Source organism: Odocoileus virginianus, chromosome 21 (genome assembly GCF_023699985.2).
Source record: "Odocoileus virginianus isolate 20LAN1187 ecotype Illinois chromosome 21, Ovbor_1.2, whole genome shotgun sequence".
Classification (NCBI taxonomy): domain Eukaryota; kingdom Metazoa; phylum Chordata; class Mammalia; order Artiodactyla; family Cervidae; genus Odocoileus; species Odocoileus virginianus.
In genome coordinates, this window is record NC_069694.1 from 28,260,797 (window position 1) to 28,281,878 (window position 21,082).

Here is a 21,082-nt window from a genome sequence, read left to right on the forward strand (position 1 = left end):
TGGCATTGGTCAACAGAAAGGGCCCAATTCTTCTGCAGAACAACTCCCCACTGCAAGTTGCACAAGTAACACTTCAGAAGTTGAACAAATTGGTCTATGAAGTTTTACTTCATCCGCCATATTCACCTGACCTTTCACCAGCCAGCTACCACTTCTTCAAGCATCTCGACAACTTTCTGCAGGGAAAATGCTTCCCCAACCAGCAGGATGCAGAAAACGATTTCTAAGGGTTCACAGAATCATGGATTTTTATTCTACAGGAATAAACAAACTTATTTCCCACTGACAAAAATGTGTTGATTGTAATGGTTCCTATTTTGATTAATAAAGAAATCCTTGAGCCTGGTTATAATGATTTAAAATTCACAGTCCTAAATTGCAATTACATTTGCACCATCATAATATAAATGTCCTCAAGATTAATCCATATTGTGCATGGGTCAAAAGTTCCTTCCTTTTTAAAGGCTGAATAATACTCCACTGTAAGGATATTCTGCACTTTGTTTATCCATTAACTCACTGATGAACACTTGGTTATCTTCCACCTTTTGGCTATTGTGGATACTACTACTATGCCTATGAGAGCACAAACATCATTTTTGGACCCTACTTTCAATTCTTTTGAGTATATACCCAGAAATGGAACTACTGGGTCATATGGTAACTCTATGTTCAATTTTTTGAGGAATCTCCATAACTAATTTCAATAGTGGCTGTACTATTTTACATTTCAACCAGGAATGCACAAGTGTTTCCGTTTCTTGTCATCTTCACCAATACTGGCTATTATTATTTTTTTATAGTAGCCATCCTAATGGGTATGAGGTGGCATCTCACTGTAGATTTGATCTGTATTTTGCTGATGACTGGGGCTTCCCTGATAGCTCAGTTGGTAAATAATCTGCTTGCAATGCAGGAGACCCCAGTTTGATTCCTGGGTTGGGAAGATCCACTAAAAAAGGGATAGGCTACCCACTCCAGTATTCTTGGGCTTCCCGTGTGGCTCAGCTTGTAAAGAATATGCCTGCAATGAGAGAAACCTGGGTTCAATCTCTGGGTTGGGAAGATCCCCAGGAGAAGGGAAAGGGTACCCATTCCAGTGTTCTGGCCTGGAGAATTCCATGGACTCGATAGTCCATGGGGTTAGAGTTGGACACAGCTGAGCGACTTTCACTTTTACTTTGCTGATGATTAATGTTGTGGAGCAACTTCTCATGTGATGATTGGACATTTGTGTATGTTCTTCGGAGAAATGCTTATTCAACTCTTTAACCCATTTTCTAATTTGGTTATATTTGTTGCTGAGTTTTAAGAGTTCTCTATCTGTTCTAGATATTAATTCCTTATCAGATACATGATTTGCAAATATTTCCTCCCATTTTGTGAGCTGCCTTTTTATTCTGTTGACAGTGTGGTTTTTGTAATCACAAAATTAAAAAAATTTAAAGAAGTCCAATTTGTCAATTTTTTTCCTTTTTCCTGTGCTTTGGTGTTACATTTAAGAAATCATTGCCAGGGGGGAGGAGCCAAGATGGTGGAGAAACAGGACGGGGAGACCACTTTCTCCCCTACAAATTCATCCAAAGAACATTTGAACGCTGAGCAAATTTCACAAAACAACTTCAGATCGCTAGCAGAGGACATCAGGCGCCCAGAAAAGCAGCCCATTGTCTTCAAAGGGAGGTAGGACAAAATATAAAAGATAAAAAGGGAGACAAAAGAGCTACGGACGGAGACCCTGTCCTGGGAAGGGAGTCTTAATAGAGGAAGTTTCCAATCACCAGGAAACCCTCGCACTGGCGGGACTGGGGGAAGTTTTCGGCAATCTAACTGGGAGGAAAAATTAAATAAGGCCCACAGATTACGTGCCTAAAAGCAACTCCCAGCAGAAAAGTACCCCAGACGCCCGCACCCGCCAGCAACAAGCGGGGGCGGAACGGAGAGGAGTGGGCGGCATTGCTTAGGGTAAGGACCGGCCCGAAGACCCTGAGAGCAATCGGAGGGAGCTTTTTTTTAAACGGTGGGACAAAATTAACCTGCCCGAACACACTGCCGGCGGTTCGCAAAACAAAGGGACTAAGAAAGTCCAGAGAAGAGCCGGCCCATCCCCACTGGAGGTGGGAGGCAGGGGGAAGGGGAAAAGGGCAAACTCAGCCCCTGAGAAGCCACCCCCTCCCACACTGCAAACAGGCCCCCGGTTCCTATCTAAAGACTTCCTGAGACCCGACTGGCGGCGCGCGCTGGGGCCGCGGAGGGGGAAAGCGCGGCGTACCCAGGGAGATTGCGCCCAAGCCTCTGGCTGCCTGAGCTGCTCCACGTGGAGGGAAAAGGCGCGCTACACCCGGGGAGAGTGCGCCCAAGCCTCTGGCTGCCTGGTCCGCTCAGGCCAGGAAAGGCACAAAACGCAGGCGCAACCGAATCCGCGCTTTTGTGGAGTACCCGAAAACTGGAACCGCACTTAACGCAGGGCCTGCTTCATATAGAGCAGCCGGGAGCCTGAGCAGCGTAGACGGGGAAACCACTGACACCCGTGAGCGGGGCAAACCCAGTGTGGCCGGTGAGTGCTATCCACACCGAGCGGTACCTGTCTGCAGTGCCCCGCCCTCCCCGTAGCAGGACTAAACTGAACTAGCGAACCTAAATAAGAGATCACCGAAGAGAAGCCAAAATAAACAAAGGGAACTGCTTCAGAAAGGACCGGTGTGACAGATTAAAATCCCTGAAGGTAACACCGACTACACCGGAAGGGGCCTATAGATATCTAGACGTGTAAGCTGGAAAGAGGAGCTATCTGAAATTGAACTGAACCTACACTGACCGCAACAACTCCAGAGAAATTCCTAGATATATATGTATTTTTTTTTTAATTAAAAAAAATTTTTTTTTCTTTCCTTTTTTTTATTTTTTATTTTTTCTCTTTTATTTTCTTTTAAAATTCCCTATTACTCCCCCATTACTCCTCAACTTTCATTTTCATATATTTTTTGACGATTTTTTTAATTAGGAAAAAAAATTTTTTTTTCTTTTTTTATGTTCTTGTTTTTCTCTTCTATTTCCTTTTAAAGTCCTCTCTAATACTCCTCTATTATTCCTTAATTTTCATTTGCATTTCACTATAACCTTGACAAAAAAAAAGAGAGAGAGAAACCCTATTTTTAAACCAAACTTCATATACATTTGTTAATTTTTTTTTGTTTTTGTTTTTAAATATTGTATTTCAAAGAGTCTAACCTCTACACTAGATTTTTAATCTTTGTTTTCCAGTATGTGATATAAATTTTGGACATTTAAGAATCCAATATTCAGTTCCCATTTCTATTCAGGAGTGTGGTGATTACTCTCCCACTTTTGACTCTCTGTTTTCTACCTCAGAACACCTCTATTTCCTCCTTTCCCCTTCTCTTCCCAATCCAATTCTGTGAATCTTTGTGGGTGTCTGGGCTACAGAGAACACTTTGGGAACAGATAACTGTGTAGATCTGTCTCTCTCCTCTTGAGTCCCCCTTTTCTCCTGCTCACCTCTATCTCCTTCCTCCCTCTCCTATTCTTCATGTAACTCTGTGAATCTCTCTGGTTGTCTCTCACAGTGGAGAATCTTTTCACCATTAACCTAGAAGTTTTATTATCAGTGCTGTATAGTTGAAGAAGTCTTGAGACTATTGGAAGAATAAAACTGAAATCCAGAGGCAGGAGACTTAAGCCCAAAACCTGAGAAAACCAGAAAACTCCTGACTACACGAAACATTAAGGAATAAGAGACCATCCAAAAGCCTCCATACCTACACTGAAACCAACCACCACCCAAGAGCCAGTAAGTTTCAGAGCAAGACATACCATGCAAATTCTCCAGCAATGCAGGAACATAGCCCTGAATGTCGACATACAGGCTGCCCAAAGTCACACCTAACACATAGACCCATCTCAAAACTCATTACTGGGCACTCCATTGCACTCCAGAGAGAAGAAATCTAGTTCCACGCACCAGAACACCGACGCAAGCTTCCCTAACCAGGAAACCTTGACAAGCCAATTGTCCAACCCCACCCACTGGGTAAAACCTCCACAATAAAAAGGAACCACAGACCTCCAGAATACAGAAAGCCCACTCCAGACACAGCAATCTAAACAAGATGAAAAGGCAGAGAAATACCCAACAGCTAAAGGAACATGAAAAAAGCCCACCAAGTCAAACAAAAGAGGAGGAGATAGGGAATCTACCTGAAAAAGAATTTAGAATAATGATAATAAAAATGATCCAAAATCTTGAAAACAAAATGGAGTTACAAATAAATAGCCTAGAGACAAAGATTGAGAAGATGCAAGAAAGGTTTAACAAGGACCTTGAAGAAATTTTTAAAAAGTCAATTAAAAATTAATAATGAAATAAATGAGATCAAAAACACTCTGGAGGGAACCATGAGTAGAATAACAGAGACAGAAGATAGGATAAGTGAGGTAGAAGATAAAATGGTAGAAATCAATGAAGCAGAGAGGAAAAAAGAAAAAAGAATCAAAAGAAATGAGGACAACCTCAGGAACCTCTGGGACAATGTGAAATGCCCCAACATTCGAATCATAGGAGTCCCAGAAGAAGAAGACAAAAAGAAAGGCCATGAGAAGTTACTCGAGGAGATAATAGCTGAAAACTTCCCTAAAATGGGGAAGGAAATAGCCACCCAAGTCCAAGAAACCCAGAGAGTCCCAAACAGGATAAACCCAAGGCAAAACACCCCAAGACACATATTAATCAAATTAACAAAGATCAAACACAAAGAACAAATATTAAAAGCAGCAAGGGAGAAACAACACACAAAGGGATTCCCATAAGGATAACAGCTGATCTATCAATAGAAACCCTTCAGGCCAGAAGGGAATGGCAGGACATACTTAAAGTAATGAAAGAGAATAACCTACAACCTAGATTACTCTACCCAGCAAGGATGTCATTCAGATATGAAGGAGAACTCAAAAGCTTTAAAGACAAGCAAAAGCTGAGAGAATTCAGCACCACCAAACCAGCTCTTCAACAAATACTAAAGGATCTTCTCTAGACAGGAAACACAGAAAGGTGGTGTAAACGTGAACCCCAAACAACAAAATAAATGGCAACGGGACCATACCTATCAATAATTACCTTAAATGTAAATGGGTTGAATGCCCCAACCAAAAGACAAAGGCTGGCTGAATGGATACAAAAGCAAGACCCCTATATATGCTATATATACAAGAGACCCCTATATATACAAGAGACCCACCTCAAAACAAGGGACACATACAGACTAAAAGTGAAGGGCTGGAAAAAATATTCCACGCAAACGGAGACCAAAAGAAAGCAGGAGTCGCAATACTCATATCAGATAAAATAGACTTTCAAATAAAGGATGTGAAAAGAGACAAAGATGGACACTACATAATGATCAAAGGATCACTCCAAGAAGAAGATATAACAATTATAAATATATATGCACCCAACATAGGAGCACCGCAATATGTAAGGCAAACGCTAACGAGTATGAAAGAGGAAATTAATAGTAACACAATAATAGTAGGAGACTTTAATACCCCACTCACAACTATGGATAGATCAACTAAACAGAAAATGAACAAGGAAACACAAACTTTAAAGGACACAATGGACCAGCTAGACCTTATTGACTTCTATAGGACGTTTCACCCCAAAACAATCAACTTCCCCTTTTTCTCAAGTGCACACGGAACCTTCTCCAGAATAGATCACATCCTGGGCCATAAATCTAGTCTTGACAAATTCAAGAAAATTAAAATCATTCCAGTCATCTTTTCTGACCACAGTGCAGTAAGATTAGATCTCAATTACAGGAAAAAAATTATTAAAAATTCTAACATATGGAGGCTAAACAACATGCTTCTGAATAACCAACAAATCATAGAAGAAATCAAAAAAGAAATCAAAATATGCATAGAAATGAATGAAAATGAAAACACAACAACCCAAAACCTATGGGACACTATAAAAGCAGTGCTAAGGGGAAGATTCATAGCATTACAGGCCTACCTCAAGAAACAAGAAAAAAGTCAAATAAATAACCTAACTCTACACCTAAAGCAACTAGAGAAGGAAGAAATGAAGAACCCCAGGGTTAGTAGAAGGAAAGAAATCTTAAAAATTAGGGCAGAAATAAATGCAAAAGAAACTAAAGAGGCCATAGCAAAAATCAACAAAGCTAAAACCTGGTTTTTTGAAAAAATAAACAAAATTGACAGACCATTAGCAAGACTCATTAAGAAACAAAGGGAGAAGAACCAAATTAACAAAATTAGAAACGAAAATGGAGAGATCACAACAGACAACACTGAAATACAAAGGATCATAAGAGACTACTACCAGCAGCTCTATGCCAATAAAATGGACAACTTGGAAGAAAAGGACAAGTTCTTAGAGAAGTATAACTTTCCAAAACTGAATCAGGAAGAAATAGAAGATCTTAACAAACCCATCACAAGCAAAGAAATCGAAACTGTAATCAGAAATCTTCCAGCAAACAAAAGCCCAGGACCAGATGGCTTCACAGCTGAATTCTACCAAAAATTTAGAGAAGAGCTAACACCTATCTTACTCAAACTCTTCCAGAAAATTGCAGAAGAAGGTAAACTTCCAAACTCATTCTATGAGGCCACCATCACCCTAATTCCAAAACCAGACAAAGATGCCACAAAAAAAGAGAACTACAGGCTGCTATCACTGACGAACATAGATGCAAAAATCCTTAACAAAATTCTAGCAAACAGAATCCAACAACATATTAAAAAAATCATACACCATGACCAAGTGGGCTTTATCCCAGGAATGCAAGGATTCTTTAATATCTGCAAATCAATCAATGTAATACACCACATTAACAAATTGAAAGATAAAAACCATATGATTATCTCAATAGATGCAGAGAAAGCCTTTGACAAAATTCAACATCCATTTATGATTAAAACTCTCCAGAAAGCAGGAATAGAAGGAACATACCTCAACATAATAAAAGCTATATATGACAAACCCACAGCAAGCATCACCCTCAATGGTGAAAAATTGAAAGCATTTCCCCTGAAATCAGGAACAAGACAAGGGTGCCCACTCTCACCACTCCTATTCAACATAGTTTTGGAAGTGTTGGCCACAGCAATCAGGGCAGAAAAAGAAGTAAAAGGAATCCAGATAGGAAAAGAAGAAGTGAAACTCTCTCTGTTTGCAGATGACATGATCCTCTACATAGAAAACCCTAAAGACTCCACCAGAAAATTACTAGAGCTAATCAACAAATACAGTAAAGTTGCAGGATATAAAATTAACACACAGAAATCTCTTGCATTCCTATACACTAACAATGAGAAAACAGAAAGAGAAATTAAGGAAACAATACCATTCACCATTGCAACAAAAAGAATAAAATACTTAGGAGTATATCTACCTAAAGAAACAAAAGACCTATACATAGAAAACTATAAAACACTGATGAAAGAAATCAAAGAGGATACAAACAGATGGAGAAATATACCGTGTTCATGGATTGGAAGAATCAATATTGTCAAAATGGCTATACTACCCAAAGCAATCTATAGATTCAATGCAATCCCTATCAAACTACCAACGGTATTTTTCACAGAACTAGAACAGATGATTTCACAATTTGTACGGAAATACAAAAAACCTCAAATGGCCAAAGTAACCTTGAGAAAGAAGAATGGAACTGGAGGAATCAACCTGCCTGACTTCAGACTATACTACAAAGCCACAGTCATCAAGACAGTATGGTACTGGCACAAAGACAGAAATATAGATCAATGGAACAGAATAGAAAGCCCAGAGATAAATCCACGAACCTATGGTCACCTTATCTTCGACAAAGGAGGCAAGGATATACAAAAAAGGCAACCTCTTTAACAAGTGGTGCTGGGAAAACTGGTCAACCACCTGTAAAAGAATGAAACTAGAACACTTTCTAACACCATACACAAAAATAAACTCAAAATGGATGAAAGATCTAAATGTAAGACCAGAAACTATAAAACTCCTAGAGGAGAACATAGGCAAAACACTCTCCGACATAAATCACAGCAGGATCCTCTATGACCCACATCCCAGAATTTTAGAAACAAAAGCAAAAATAAACAAATGGGACCTAATGAAACTTAAAAGCTTTTGCACAACAAAGGAAACTATAAGCAAGGTGAAAAGAAAGCCCTCAGACTGGGAGAAAATAATAGCAAACGAAGCAACAGACAAAGGATTAATCTCAAAAATATACAAGCAACTCCTCCAGCTCAACTCCAGAAAATTAAATGACCCAATCAAAAAATGGGCCAAAGAACTGAACAGACATTTCTCCAAGGAAGACATCCAGATGGCAAAAAAAAACACATGAAAAGATGCTCAACATCACTCATTATCAGAGAAATGCGAATCAAAACCACAATGAGGTACCATTACACGCCAGTCAGGATGGCTGCTATCCAAAAGTCTACAAGCAATAAATGCTGGAGAGGGTGTGGAGAAAAGGGAACCCTCTTACACTGTTGGTGGGAATGCAAATTAGTACAGCCACTATGGAAAACAGTGTGGAGATTCCTTAAAAACCTGGAAATAGAACTGCCATATGACCCAGCAATCCCACTCCTGGGCATACACACCGAGGAAACCAGATCTGACAGAGATACGTGCACCCCAATGTTCATCGCAGCACTGTTTGTAATAGCCAGGACATGGAAGCAACCTAGATGCCCATCAGCAGACGAATGGATGAGGAAGCTGTGGTACATATACACCATGGGATATTACTCAGCCATTAAAAACAATTCATTTGAATCAGTTCTAATGAGATGGATGAAACTGGAGCCCATTATACAGAGCGAAGTAAGCCAGAAAGATAAAGACCATTACAGTATACTAACACATATATATGGAATTTAGAAAGATGGTAACGATAACCCTATATGCAAAAAAAGAAAAAGAGACTCAGATGTATAGAACAGACTTGTGGACTCTGTGGGAGAAGGCGAGGGTGGGATGTTTCAAGAGAACAGCATCGAAACATGTATATCTAGGGTGAAACAGATCACCAGCCCAGGTTGCATGCATGAGACAAGTGCTCAGGCCTGGTGCACTGGGAAGACCCAGAGGGATGGGGTGGAGAGGGGGGTGGGAGGGGGGACCGGGATGGGGAATACATGTAAATCCATGGCTAATTCATTTCAATGTATGACAAAAACCACTGCAATGTTGTAAAGTAATTATCCTCCAACTAATAAAAATAAATGGAAAAAAAAATTACCAGATACACAGTAAAATTTTTTTTAATGATTGAAAAAAAAAATAATGGAAAAATGGAAACTTGCAAAAAAAAAAAAAAAAGAAATCATTGCCAAATTCAGGGTCACATAGTTTTGGCCAATGTTTTCTTCAAAGAATTGTATAGTTTTAACTCTTACATGTAGATCTTTGATCTACTTTGAGTTAATTTTTGTATATAGTGTTAGGTAAGGGTTCAACCTGATGCTCTTGCATGTGGATATTCAGTTTTCTCAGCACTATATTTTGAAAACACTACTCTATGGCACTTTTTGAAAATATGAAAAACCAGCCCTCTTGAGACTCAGGATCTTGGTCAGTGAGATCCTGTCATCTCTAATGAGTTCCACATACTTCATACTATAAAGATAGTATTATCAAAGAACAGAAAAATAGCAAATGCTGACAACAATGTGAAAAAACAGTACTCTTATGTATTACTAGTGGAAATGTACTTAAAAATGCTTAAGGTGGTAAAATTTATATTATGTGTATTTTATCACAATTAAAAACTTTTAAGCTGTTAAAATGGCAGATTTTGAACATTTCATGCAAAAATGGGCTCAATAAAGGACAGAAATGGTATGGACAACAGAAGCAGAAGATATTAAGAAGAGGTGGCAAGAATACATGGAAGAACTGTACAAAAAAGATCTTCATGACCCAAATAATCACAATGGTGTTATCACTCACCTAGAGCCAGACATCCTGGAATGTGAGGTCAAGCAGGTCTTAGAAAGCATCACTACGAACAAAGCTAGTGGATGTGATGGAATTCCAGTTGAGCTATTTCAAATCCTGAAAGATGATGCTGTGAAAGTGCTGCACTCAATATGCCAGCAAATTTGAAAAACTCAGAAGTGGCCACAGGACTGGAAAAGGTTAGTTTTCATTCCAATCCCTAAGAAAGGCAATCTGAAAGAATGCTCAAACTACAGCACAATTGAATTCATCTCACACGCTAGTAAGGTAATGCTGAAAATTCTCCAAGCCAGGCTTCAGCAATATGTGAACCGAGAACTTCCAGATGTTCAAGCTGGTTTTAGAAAAGGCAGAGGAACCAGAGGTCAAATTGCCAACATCTGCTGGATCATCGAAAAAGCAAGAGAGTTCCAGAAAAACATCTATTTCTGCTTTAGTGACTACGCCAAAGCCTTCGACTGTGTGAATCACAATAAACTGGAAAATTCTAAAGGAGATGGGAATACTAGACCACCTGACCTGCCTGTTGAGAAACCTGTATGCAGATCAGGAAGCAACAGTTAGAACTGGACATGGAACAACAGACTGGTTCCAAATAGGAAAAGGAGTATGTCAAGGCTGTATATTGTCACCCGACTTATTTAACTTATATGCAGAGTACATCATGAGAAACGCTGGGCTGGAAGAAGCACAAGCTGGAATCAAGATTGCCGGGGTAATATCAATAACCTCAGATATGGAGATGACACTACCCTTATGGCAGAAAGTGAAGAGAAACTAAAAAGCCTCTTGATGAAAGTGAAAGAGGAGAGTGAAAAAGTTGGCTTAAAGCTTAACATTCAGAAAACTAAGATCATGGCATCTGACCCATCACCTCATGGGAAATAGATGGGGAGACAGTGGAAACAGTGTCAGACTTTATTTTTGGGGGCTCCAAAATCACTGCAGATGGTGACTGCAGCCAAGAATTTAAAAGATGCTTGCTCCTTGGAAGGAAAGTTATGACCAACCTGGATAGCATATTAAAAAGCAGAGACATTACTTTGCCAACAAAGGTCCGTCTGGTCAAAGCTATGGTTTTTCCAGTGGTTGTGTGTGGATGTAAGAGTTGGACGGTGAAGAAAGCTGAGCGCTGAAAAATTGATGCTTTTGAACTCTGGTGTTGGAGAAGACTCTTGAGAGTCCCTTGGACTGCAAGGAGATCCAACCAGTCCATCCTAAAGGAGATCTGTCCTGGGTGTTCACTGGAAGGACTGATGCTGAAGCTGAAACTCCAATACTTTGGCCACCTCATGACAAGAGTTGACTTGTTGGAAAAGACCCTGATGCTGGGAGGGATTGGGGGCAGGAAGAGAAGGGGCCAACAGAGGATGAGATGGTTGGATGGCATCACCGACTCGATGGGCATGAGTTTGAGTAAACTCTGGGAGTTTGTGATGGACAGGGAGGCCTGGCGTGCTGTGATTCATGGGGTCGCAAAGAGTCGGACACAACTGAGCAACTGAAGTGAACTGACCAAGAAAAAAAGGAAAAAGCTCCATAAGCAGAGGTGATGTACCTCAATTTAGAGATACTGTTCTAGTCAAAAAGGACAAGGAAAAAACAATTTTAAGTATACAGTTATTTGGGTCTAAAGACACCCAAAATACCTAGCTAACTTTATCATCTTGGATAAAACATCAAGTAGATAATTAAATAAACAGTCTGCTTATTTGTTCTACCTTTTAGTTCGTAACCTGAAATAGGCTTATGAACAAATACAATGTCTGGTAATACACTTCTCCAGGCTATCACATCAGATAATAAGAGCTTTTTACCATAAAATGATAATTTTAAGCATTATATTATGCTTAGAAAAATAAACTATTAAGAATTTAAAAAATATTACCGCATATACTGCCCCCGCCACAAAATCACAAACACAGAAATTCTAGCACAAGGTGTCTGGAAAAGTAAACCCCCTGAAGCTGTCGTTGTTTGGTCACTAAGGTGTGTTTGATCCTTTTTGTTTGCAACCCCATGGACTGTAGCCTTCCAGGCTCCTCTGTGGGTTGCCATTTCCTTCTCCAGGGGTTCATCTCGACCCAGGGATCAAACCCATGTATCCTGCATTGGCAGGCAGATTCTTTATCATGATCAACCCAGGAAGCCCAATAATAGCTTTCTACCGTAAAGTGATAATTTAGAAAACATGTACTATGCTTAAGGAGAAAAGTAAATGATTAAAAATTTAAAAGATGTTTCTCCCCCAAACCACAAACATTGAAATTCTAGCATAGCACAAGTTGTTTGGAAAAGTAATCCCCTAGAAGCTGTTAAAAGTGAGTTAGAAAGAAATTTTCTGCATATCAAGATAAGAGTGGTATAATTTCCAGATCTCATCCAGTGTCCATTTAAATCTGAATGTATCCAAAGCTAAATTTTTTTCTTCAACATAAATCCTGCAGTTAAAAGACTTTCAAAAAATTGATGCTTCCTGGAATCTAGGAATAAAAACAAAATCCTAAATATTGAGTTTGTGTACCAAACAACTAGTTTAGAAATAAATCTAACTGATGTTCCTGATTCAGGAAAACAAGAAAACATCTGAAATTCTGAAACTGGCCCTAAGTAATTCCAAATCTGCTAAAATAGTAATTTAGCTTCAATTTGCACCATGAGTATTAAAACTAAGGCTGAAATTGATAACAACTGTTAATTTAAGGGTTTCAGTGAAGCACAATACGAAAAGGGGCGAGCACAGGAGGATCAAGATGCTAAAAAACAAGTGTTAGGTAAGTGAGGAGCCAACATTTAGAGGCCAGATGAGCTATTTAGATCCCACTGCATAAGACTGGTTATAGGTATGCAGTCTTTGAAGCATATAGTCAGGATTTTGCTAAGGCACAGGCAAAGATGGATTCTAGGTAGGTGCATAATCCAGGAATTTGTAAAAAAGAAGTAATTCATGGGTCAAAGTTGGGTGGGATGGGATGAAGACAGGACCTGACCATAGCCCCTAAGGAAGGTGATGGCAGTGAAGGGGAGATGCAAGCAGGTACAGATGAGGAGGAATAGAAAGCGGAAATCAAGAACTCGACTCCTAGTGGAAATAACCAGATAAATCAAAACCTGGGCTTGTGGATGCTGAAGACTTCGATAAATAGAACTACCAACAGATCCCAATCAGATTTGACTGGACATTACCAAAAGAATTCAAACAACAGACTGCATGTGGCCCAGAGAACACCTGTTCCAAATTGCTTTCACACTAATCTGAGCAGTTGAGGTAAGAGCTCCTTTTCTGGGATTCCAGCCTAGATTAGGAAAGAAGTCAGGGTATGGGCATCTTTGCCAAGCATGTTCTGTACCTTTAGTGTACAGGTCTGTGTTTATTTTGTAGCAGTCTCACTAAGGGTTTGGCATAGACTGTCCCTTTCTTTCATCTCCTTAATCACTTCAACAGGGCAGGTAATCTCTAATAAGCACCTGGGGAACAATGACACCTACTGTTTGAGCTACTATAGCTCCAATTAAAAAAAAAAAAAATCACTGCAGATGGTGACTGCAGCCATGAAATTAAAACACTCTTGCTCCTTGAAAGGAAAGCTATGACAAACTTAGACAGTATATTGAAAAGCAGAGACATCATTTTGCCAACAAAGGTCCGTATGGTAAAAACTATGGTTTTTCTGGTAGTCACATACAGATTTGAAAGTTGTACCATAATGAAGGCTCAGTGTTGAAGAACTGATGCTTTCAAACTGTGATGCTAGAGAAGAGTCTTGAGAGTCCCTTGGACTGCAAGGAGATCAAACCAGTCAATCCTAAAGGAAATAAATCCTGAATACTCATTGGAAGGACTGATGCTGAAGCTCCAATACTTTGGCCACATGATGCAAAGTGTTGACTCATTGGAAAAGACACTGATGCTGGGAAAGATTGAAGGCAAAAGGAAAAGGGGGCCACAGAGGATGAGATGGTTATATAGCATCAATTCAATGGACATGAATTTGAGCAAACTTGAGGGGACACTGGAGGACAGAGGAGCCTGGCATGCTGTAGTCCATGGGGTCACAGAGAGTCAGACAGGACTTAGCAAGTGAATAACAACAAGCTGCAATAAACTTGCCACATGGGACAGTGACAGGTGTAGATTTGTAGCTACTATTTCTTTCTTTTGCAAAAAAGGACAAATGGTTCTATGGTGAGTTAGGTTAAGCTGGAGAAGTACTGGAGTTAGAGAAGACAATTCTTAGAGAAAATTATTAACCCAGAATGAGGATATCTGAGTGTATGTCTATTTATAAAAGCCCTACCTTACTACAGAAAGTCTGGAAGACAATGGAAATGTCCAGTAGATTAACAAGTGGTTTAGCCATGATTGTTTGAACAGCAATTGCAGAAACTGCAGTTCTACAAGGTGAAAGGTAGAGCAAGGTAACGAATGAAATGGTTTCTCTTATTCTCTGTTCCTGTATTCCACCACCTTCCCCCAGCCACAGGGAAGTCCTGGAATCTCCACTAGTGCACGACAGCCTCTCAATCTGCTCTCATTTCTACTCTAGATTCTCTCTTGTTGTAGATAATGCATCTTGTGTCCACTGCAATGGCTGGATGCCAATCTAATCTCTTGTATCTGAGTTCCTTTATGGATCATCTATTCTCCTTCCTCTGAAATGGGAGGCCTGCTTTGCCCTTCTCTTCCCTCTGTTCTGACCTGGTCTACCTGAAGACGGCCCACTCTCAAACTTGCAGCCACTGAGATTTGCTGTGAGACCTTTCAGAACAAACCACCAAATGAATATCCTACCATTAAATACCCATCCCCACTACTGGGCTGCTTGCGGTTGAACCAACTTTTGGTGAATACACATCTTAGATGTATCTCATCTCTTGATTTGGCCTTTTCTTCCTCTGAAAAAGCTGGCCAATCAATACTGTTGATATACAATATTTAGTATTCAATACCCCTACCCAGGGAAGACACCATTTTGCAACTACCAATCATGTTTTACTTTTTAAAGGCACAGAAAAAATTATTTTGGATTTAAAAGAGCCAATTTTGTTTTTCAACATGTTAACAAATCTTTACGAAATTCATTAGTCATACAATAATGCCCCGTTCCTAACACTGCAGGAAAGGAATTATAATAAAGTGGGAGAGAAAGGAATGGAAGACAGGATGTTAGAAAAATTTATTTAAATATATTTAAAACATTTAAGCACTCATTTGCTCTTACTTGAGGTGGTACAAAAAAAAGTGCACTGATTTATAAACTAAAGTATCAGTGGACATGTTAATGATTCTAGTTCAAAAATCTAGAAGAACCTAATCATAACTAACAATCATGTGTCCTTTTCTTTCTACTTGAATTCTGCATGCTAGAATAACCCAGGAAAAGTCAACCTCAAACCAGCCATGAAAATAATCTGGAAAAAAAGATTCATGTTTTATCAACAGATTCTTCCTGCTTCATGTCAAGAAGGCAAAAAACAATCTAAATTAGCTTGGACCAATCTAATTCTTACATAATTTCTAAGATTACCATGTAATGTTTTTCAGCAAAGGAAGCTACATTTGAAAATTTTAATTTTGGGTCAGATAATGGCTAGTTTTGCATTCATGAAGTATCCCCATTTAGTTTAAATTCCTCTCATGTGAAAAGAATGCCTGTTGGCAACTTTTTCTTTTTCTACAACTTTACCTCTACTATAAATGTGGGTAGTATGCATGCCCCCCCCACCACTTCCATCATATTTTAGTTTTTATTACTCTTAATAATGAAAGGCCAAATAGGGTCTATCATGAGTTCAATAAATATGTTAACTTTCTTTAATTCTTTGCTTTCATTTTGGCAGTACAGAATTTCTTTTTCAAGACTACAGTGTTACTCTAGGTAATTATAAAACTTACACTATAAAACACAATAATATATATCTGAGGACTTATGATTTTTATAAGCCCATTTTCCCAACCTGCTTTTTAAAAGAGTGGTAAAAAATAAAATTCAATACTGTGCAAAACACAGACTGATGAGACCCAGAGTAATAAAAATAAGACAAATCAGAGAATAGTTCTCATTAGTCATCAGGATCTGGTGCTACAGTCTTCTGTACTGTTTAGAACTTAATTTCCATTAATATATGATAATCATTTGCTTGATATTACTATGTATATTTACATAATGAATACTAGCATCCCTGTGTACTCAGAAACATCCTCATGGGTTTATAGTAATTGCACAGTCAAGATAGCTTATAAACCAGAATGTGCTGATTTGGTTGGCAGGAAACCAGAATGAATCAAATGGACCACCATGTCATCTCAAACTGATACCTCAAATGTTCCCTCTCTTGCCATAAAGTGATTATGCAACATGCTTCACATCTCTAAAGGGCAGAACACTACTGTAAACCAGTTACTTGGCCAAGCCTGATGTCTTATGACACATTTCAGAACTATGATGGTTGAATTAAAATCTAAATCTAACTCTAAGACTAATTGCAACAAATCAGATTCAAAAACAAACAAAATATGGATGTCACATCCTCACACTTTCTAAAAAGTAGAATTCAAAACTGAGGAAAACTTTTGGATAGCAGCCATTCTGACTGGTGTGTAATGGTACCTCATTGTGGTTTTGATTTGCATTTCTCTGATAATGAGTGATGTTGAGCATCTTTTCATGTGTTTTTTTTTTTTTGCCATCTGGATGTCTTCCTTGGAGAAATGTCTGTTAAGTTCTTTGGCCCATTTTTTGATTGGGTCATTTATTTTTCTGGAGTTCAGCTGGAGGAGTTGCTTGTGTATTTTTGAGATTAATCCTTTGTCTGTTGCTTCTGTTTGCTATTATTTTCTCCCAATCTGAGGGCTGTCTTTTCACCTTGCTTATAGTTTCCTTTGTTGTGCAAAAGCTTTTAAGTTTCATTAGGTCCCATTTGTTTATTTTTGCTTTTGTTTCTAAAATTCTGGGATGTGGGTCATAGAGGATCCTGCTGTGATTTATGTCAGAGAGTGTTTTGCCTATGTTCTCCTCTAAGAGTTTGATAGTTTCTGGTCTTACATTTAGATATTTCATCCATTTTGAGTTTATTTTTGTGTATGGTGTTAGAAAGTGTTTTAGTTTCATTCTTTTACAGGTGGTTGACCAGTTTTCCCAGCACCACTTGTTAAAGAGGTTGTCTTTTTTCCATTGTATATCCTTGCCTCCTTTGTCGAAGATACGGTGACCACAGGTTCGTGGATTTATGTCTGGGCTTTCTATTCTGTTCCATTGATCTATATTTCTGTCTTTGTGCCAGTACCATACTGTCTTGATGACTGTGGCTTTGTAGTATAGTCTGAAGTCAGGCAGGTTGATTCCTCCAGTTCCATTCTTCTTTCTCAAGGTTACTTTGGCTATTCGAGGTTTTTTGTATTTCCATACAAATTGTGCAATTATTTGTTCTAGTTCTGTGAAAAATACCGTTGGTAGTTTGATAAACAAAAGCAAAAATAAACAAATGGGACCTAATGAAACTTAAAAGCTTTTGCACAACAAAGGAAACTATAAGCAAGGTGAAAAGACAGCCCTCAGATTGGGAGAAAATAATAGCAAATGAAGCAACAGACAAAGGATTAATCTCAAAAATATACAAGCAACTCCTCCAGCTCAACTCCAGAAAAATAAATGACCCAATCAAAAAATGGGCCAAAGAACTGAACAGACATTTCTTCAAGGAAGACATACAGATGGCAAAAAAACACATGAAAAGATGCTCAACATCACTCATTATCAGAGAAATGCAAATCAAAACCACAATGAGGTACCATTACACGCCAGTCAGGATGGCTGCTATCCAAAAGTCTACAAGCAATAAATGCTGGAGAGGGTGTGGAGAAAAGGGAACCCTCTTACACTGTTGGTGGGAATGCAAATTAGTACAGCCACTATGGAAAACAGTGTGGAGATTCCTTAAAAAGCTGGAAATAGAACTGCCATATGACCCAGCAATACCACTTCTGGGCATACACACCGAGGAAACCAGATCTGAAAGAGACACGTGCACCCCAATGTTCATCGCAGCACTGTTTATAATAGCCAGGACATGGAAGCAACCTAGATGCCCATCAGCAGACGAATGGATGAGGAAGCTGTGGTACATATACACCATGGAATATTACTCAGCCATTAAAAAGAATTCATTTGAATCAGTTCTAATGAGATGGATGAAACTGGAGCCCATTATACAGAGCGAAGTAAGCCAGAAAGATAAAGACCATTACAGTATACTAACACATATATATGGAATTTAGAAAGATGGTAATGATAACCCTATATGCAAAACAGAAAAAGAGACTCAGATGTATAGAACAGACTTGTGGACTCTGTGGGAGAAGGCGAGGGTGGGATGTTTCAAGAGAACAGCATCGAAGCATGTATATTATCTAGGGTGAAACAGATCACCAGCCGAGGTTGGATGCATGAGACAAGTGCTCAGGCCTGGTGCACTGGGAAGACCCAGAGGAATCGGGTGGAGAGGGAGGTGGGAGGGGGGACCGGGATGGGGAATACATGTAAATCCATGGCTAATTCATTTCAATGTATGACAAAAACCACTGCAATGTTGTAAAGTAATTAGCCTCCAACTAATAAAAATAAATGAAAAAACAAAAAAACAAAACTGAGGAAAAGTTAAGGAAAACTTCAGCAATTTAAAGTTGAATTTATACATTCATATTTTTTTAAAAATATATTTTCTAAGCCTTTGAGGTAGGTAGGTAGTGAGGAAAGAAATGCAGAAGTAAGAAAAACCTGGCTCCAGGTCATTACCTAAATGAGGTGGTTCACTGATAATCACATCAATGCAAAAACTTTTTAGTTTGGAGGGAAGTGATCTCATCTAACATCTACTTCTATGTAAACTTACCTGTTTCAAGAGTTTTCATTCTGACTTCGTAAACTTTAGAAAATAATCCTGAACTCCATGAACTTGCTGAATATTAGTTTCATACTTTACTACCATATATAAAATGATCCGACATCACCTAAGACTACTTCAGCAAGTGATCCTTAGGCTCAAAGCCCTCCCTACTTGCATATATGTGTAGAATGGAGTTTTTAAAATTTAGGTTACAGCCTGATCATTAGGCAGATTTCAAAATTAAAATGACTATTTTGACATCTTTGAATTTAAAACCAAATATCTTATTTTAGTCTTTTCAACTATATTAAAACTTTTTTAAAGATTTCTTAAACAAAAGAGAGAAAAATATAGCATGAACATTATGGTAAGGGATTCTAATCAGCTTAGTCTGGCTACAGGACAGAATATTCTGTTGAGAAGAATTAATGTAGACAAAACCAAAGAATTCTTAACCCTCCCCCAATTCCCTGGAACAGACCAATAAAAATCAAATAAATACCTTAAATAGAAAGGTGACATAGGTCTTTCATCTTCCTGCGAACTAAAAGGAAAATGAAATTTGAGTTAATTTCTGTTAACATCATAACATCTCAATTTTACTAAAACTCTATTCCCCCTATCAAAAATTTTGTTTTGACACATTTAATCTCACCATGGAGTAGAGTTAGCAGAGTACACTCTACCTTGGACCCAGCCAAGACCAATAACTTTTTCAAGGGAGATCATCAAGAGAGGTTTCTTTCAAGATTAGCCTAAGGCGAAGGTAATTCACATCACACTTTCAAGAGGAAGCATTTAACTACTTATTCTAAAAGCCCAAGCTCATATATTACACATGAACTCTTAAAATGATTACATACTCAATTATCTCAATAAAGTTAATTACAGCTCATTAACATGATGATGAAAATAAGAGACAGTCAACAAAATATTCCCAAGTATATGATGCTCTAGCAATGCCCAGGCACCAGTACACAACACTCTTGCTCTTTGCCTTCTGCAGCTACACCGAAGGTATTAATGAAGGTAAGTAACATGAAAGGACACAAATGAAACTACTAGAAAAACAGTTTAAGTTCCTCAAACAACACAGAAACAACAAGAAACTTAATTAAAAGTATTTAATTAAAAATATAAAATGTATACTACAGTGAAATATTTTTTCTTTCTTTTACCTGCTTTTCTCTTTTGATAAATGACCTCAAAACAAGGAATGAGTTTCTCCCCTTCAGGTCTACTAGAGTGGTCTTTGAACTTTTTTGATTATGCACTTGTGCAAAATTTGCTTTTAAGTAGCCATTCCCCTGAATATATGACTAGGTATCTATGTTAAATATGTTCAACATTAAACAGAAGAAAGTATAAATGTATTAGATTAAGTTAATCTAATACAATTAATCTTCTTGTACCCTTGTGGTACATGACAAGCATCACTGATGAAAAGATAAAAGTTTTCTTCATAATATTACCTTGGCAATCACCAAAAAACTTATAAGTTGTAGTATAACAGAGACACACACACACACAAATCTTATTACAAGTTACAGTGACACACACACACACACACACACACACACACACCCCACCCCCACACACCCCCCAATCAACTCTGCCCTGGAAGTAGAAAAGGTCTGGCTGCAAGATGACATAAAAAAATGACATTATTTTTCACTCTCTCATGATTTTGATTTCCAATGTCAATATCACTTAGCAATCTTAGTGTTTATCTTGTCAAAGATTTTATTGTTTGTAACTGACTGTGCCAGTTCTTTTCAAGTGAAAGGTAATGGATAGATCAGCTTTATTCTTGACTCTAATATTGATGGGCTGAGGGCAAGGCTTGATGAGTTACAGACACTAGCACCTGGGAAACCTCCAGGTGTCTCGGGAAGAAACCCCTGGAGCCATGCTTCACAGGAGTGATTGCTTTAAGCCAGACCGACACAAGGGGCTTACACATTGGACATCAAAATAGTTCTTGAAAACACTTAACAAATTATAAACATGTTAGAATTGGGTTTGTTTCCTAACCAAGGGCTTGGTGTCAAAAATAATAAGTATAACTGATACTATGCAAAAGGCTGCAAAAACCAATAATGATTTTATTGTAATAGGAACAGGTGAGCAGTGTACTAAACACATTTTTGCCCAGAACAGATCCTTAACTCTAACATG

At 38.5% G+C, this 21,082-nt stretch overlaps 1 protein-coding gene across 7 annotated transcripts in view; it reads right to left on the reverse strand.

Annotated features, from left to right (window-relative positions):
- The window catches only part of FAM13A (family with sequence similarity 13 member A), a 363,870-nt gene that overhangs the window by 76,052 nt on the left and 266,736 nt on the right, over nucleotides 1–21,082 (reverse strand). For all 7 annotated transcript variants that reach the window (XM_070452134.1, XM_070452131.1, XM_070452129.1 and 4 more), the window contains one exon: nucleotides 19,407–19,448. In XM_070452134.1, the coding sequence (XP_070308235.1) occupies nucleotides 19,407–19,448 (42 nt within the window). The remainder of the gene's footprint in view (nucleotides 1–19,406; nucleotides 19,449–21,082) is intronic.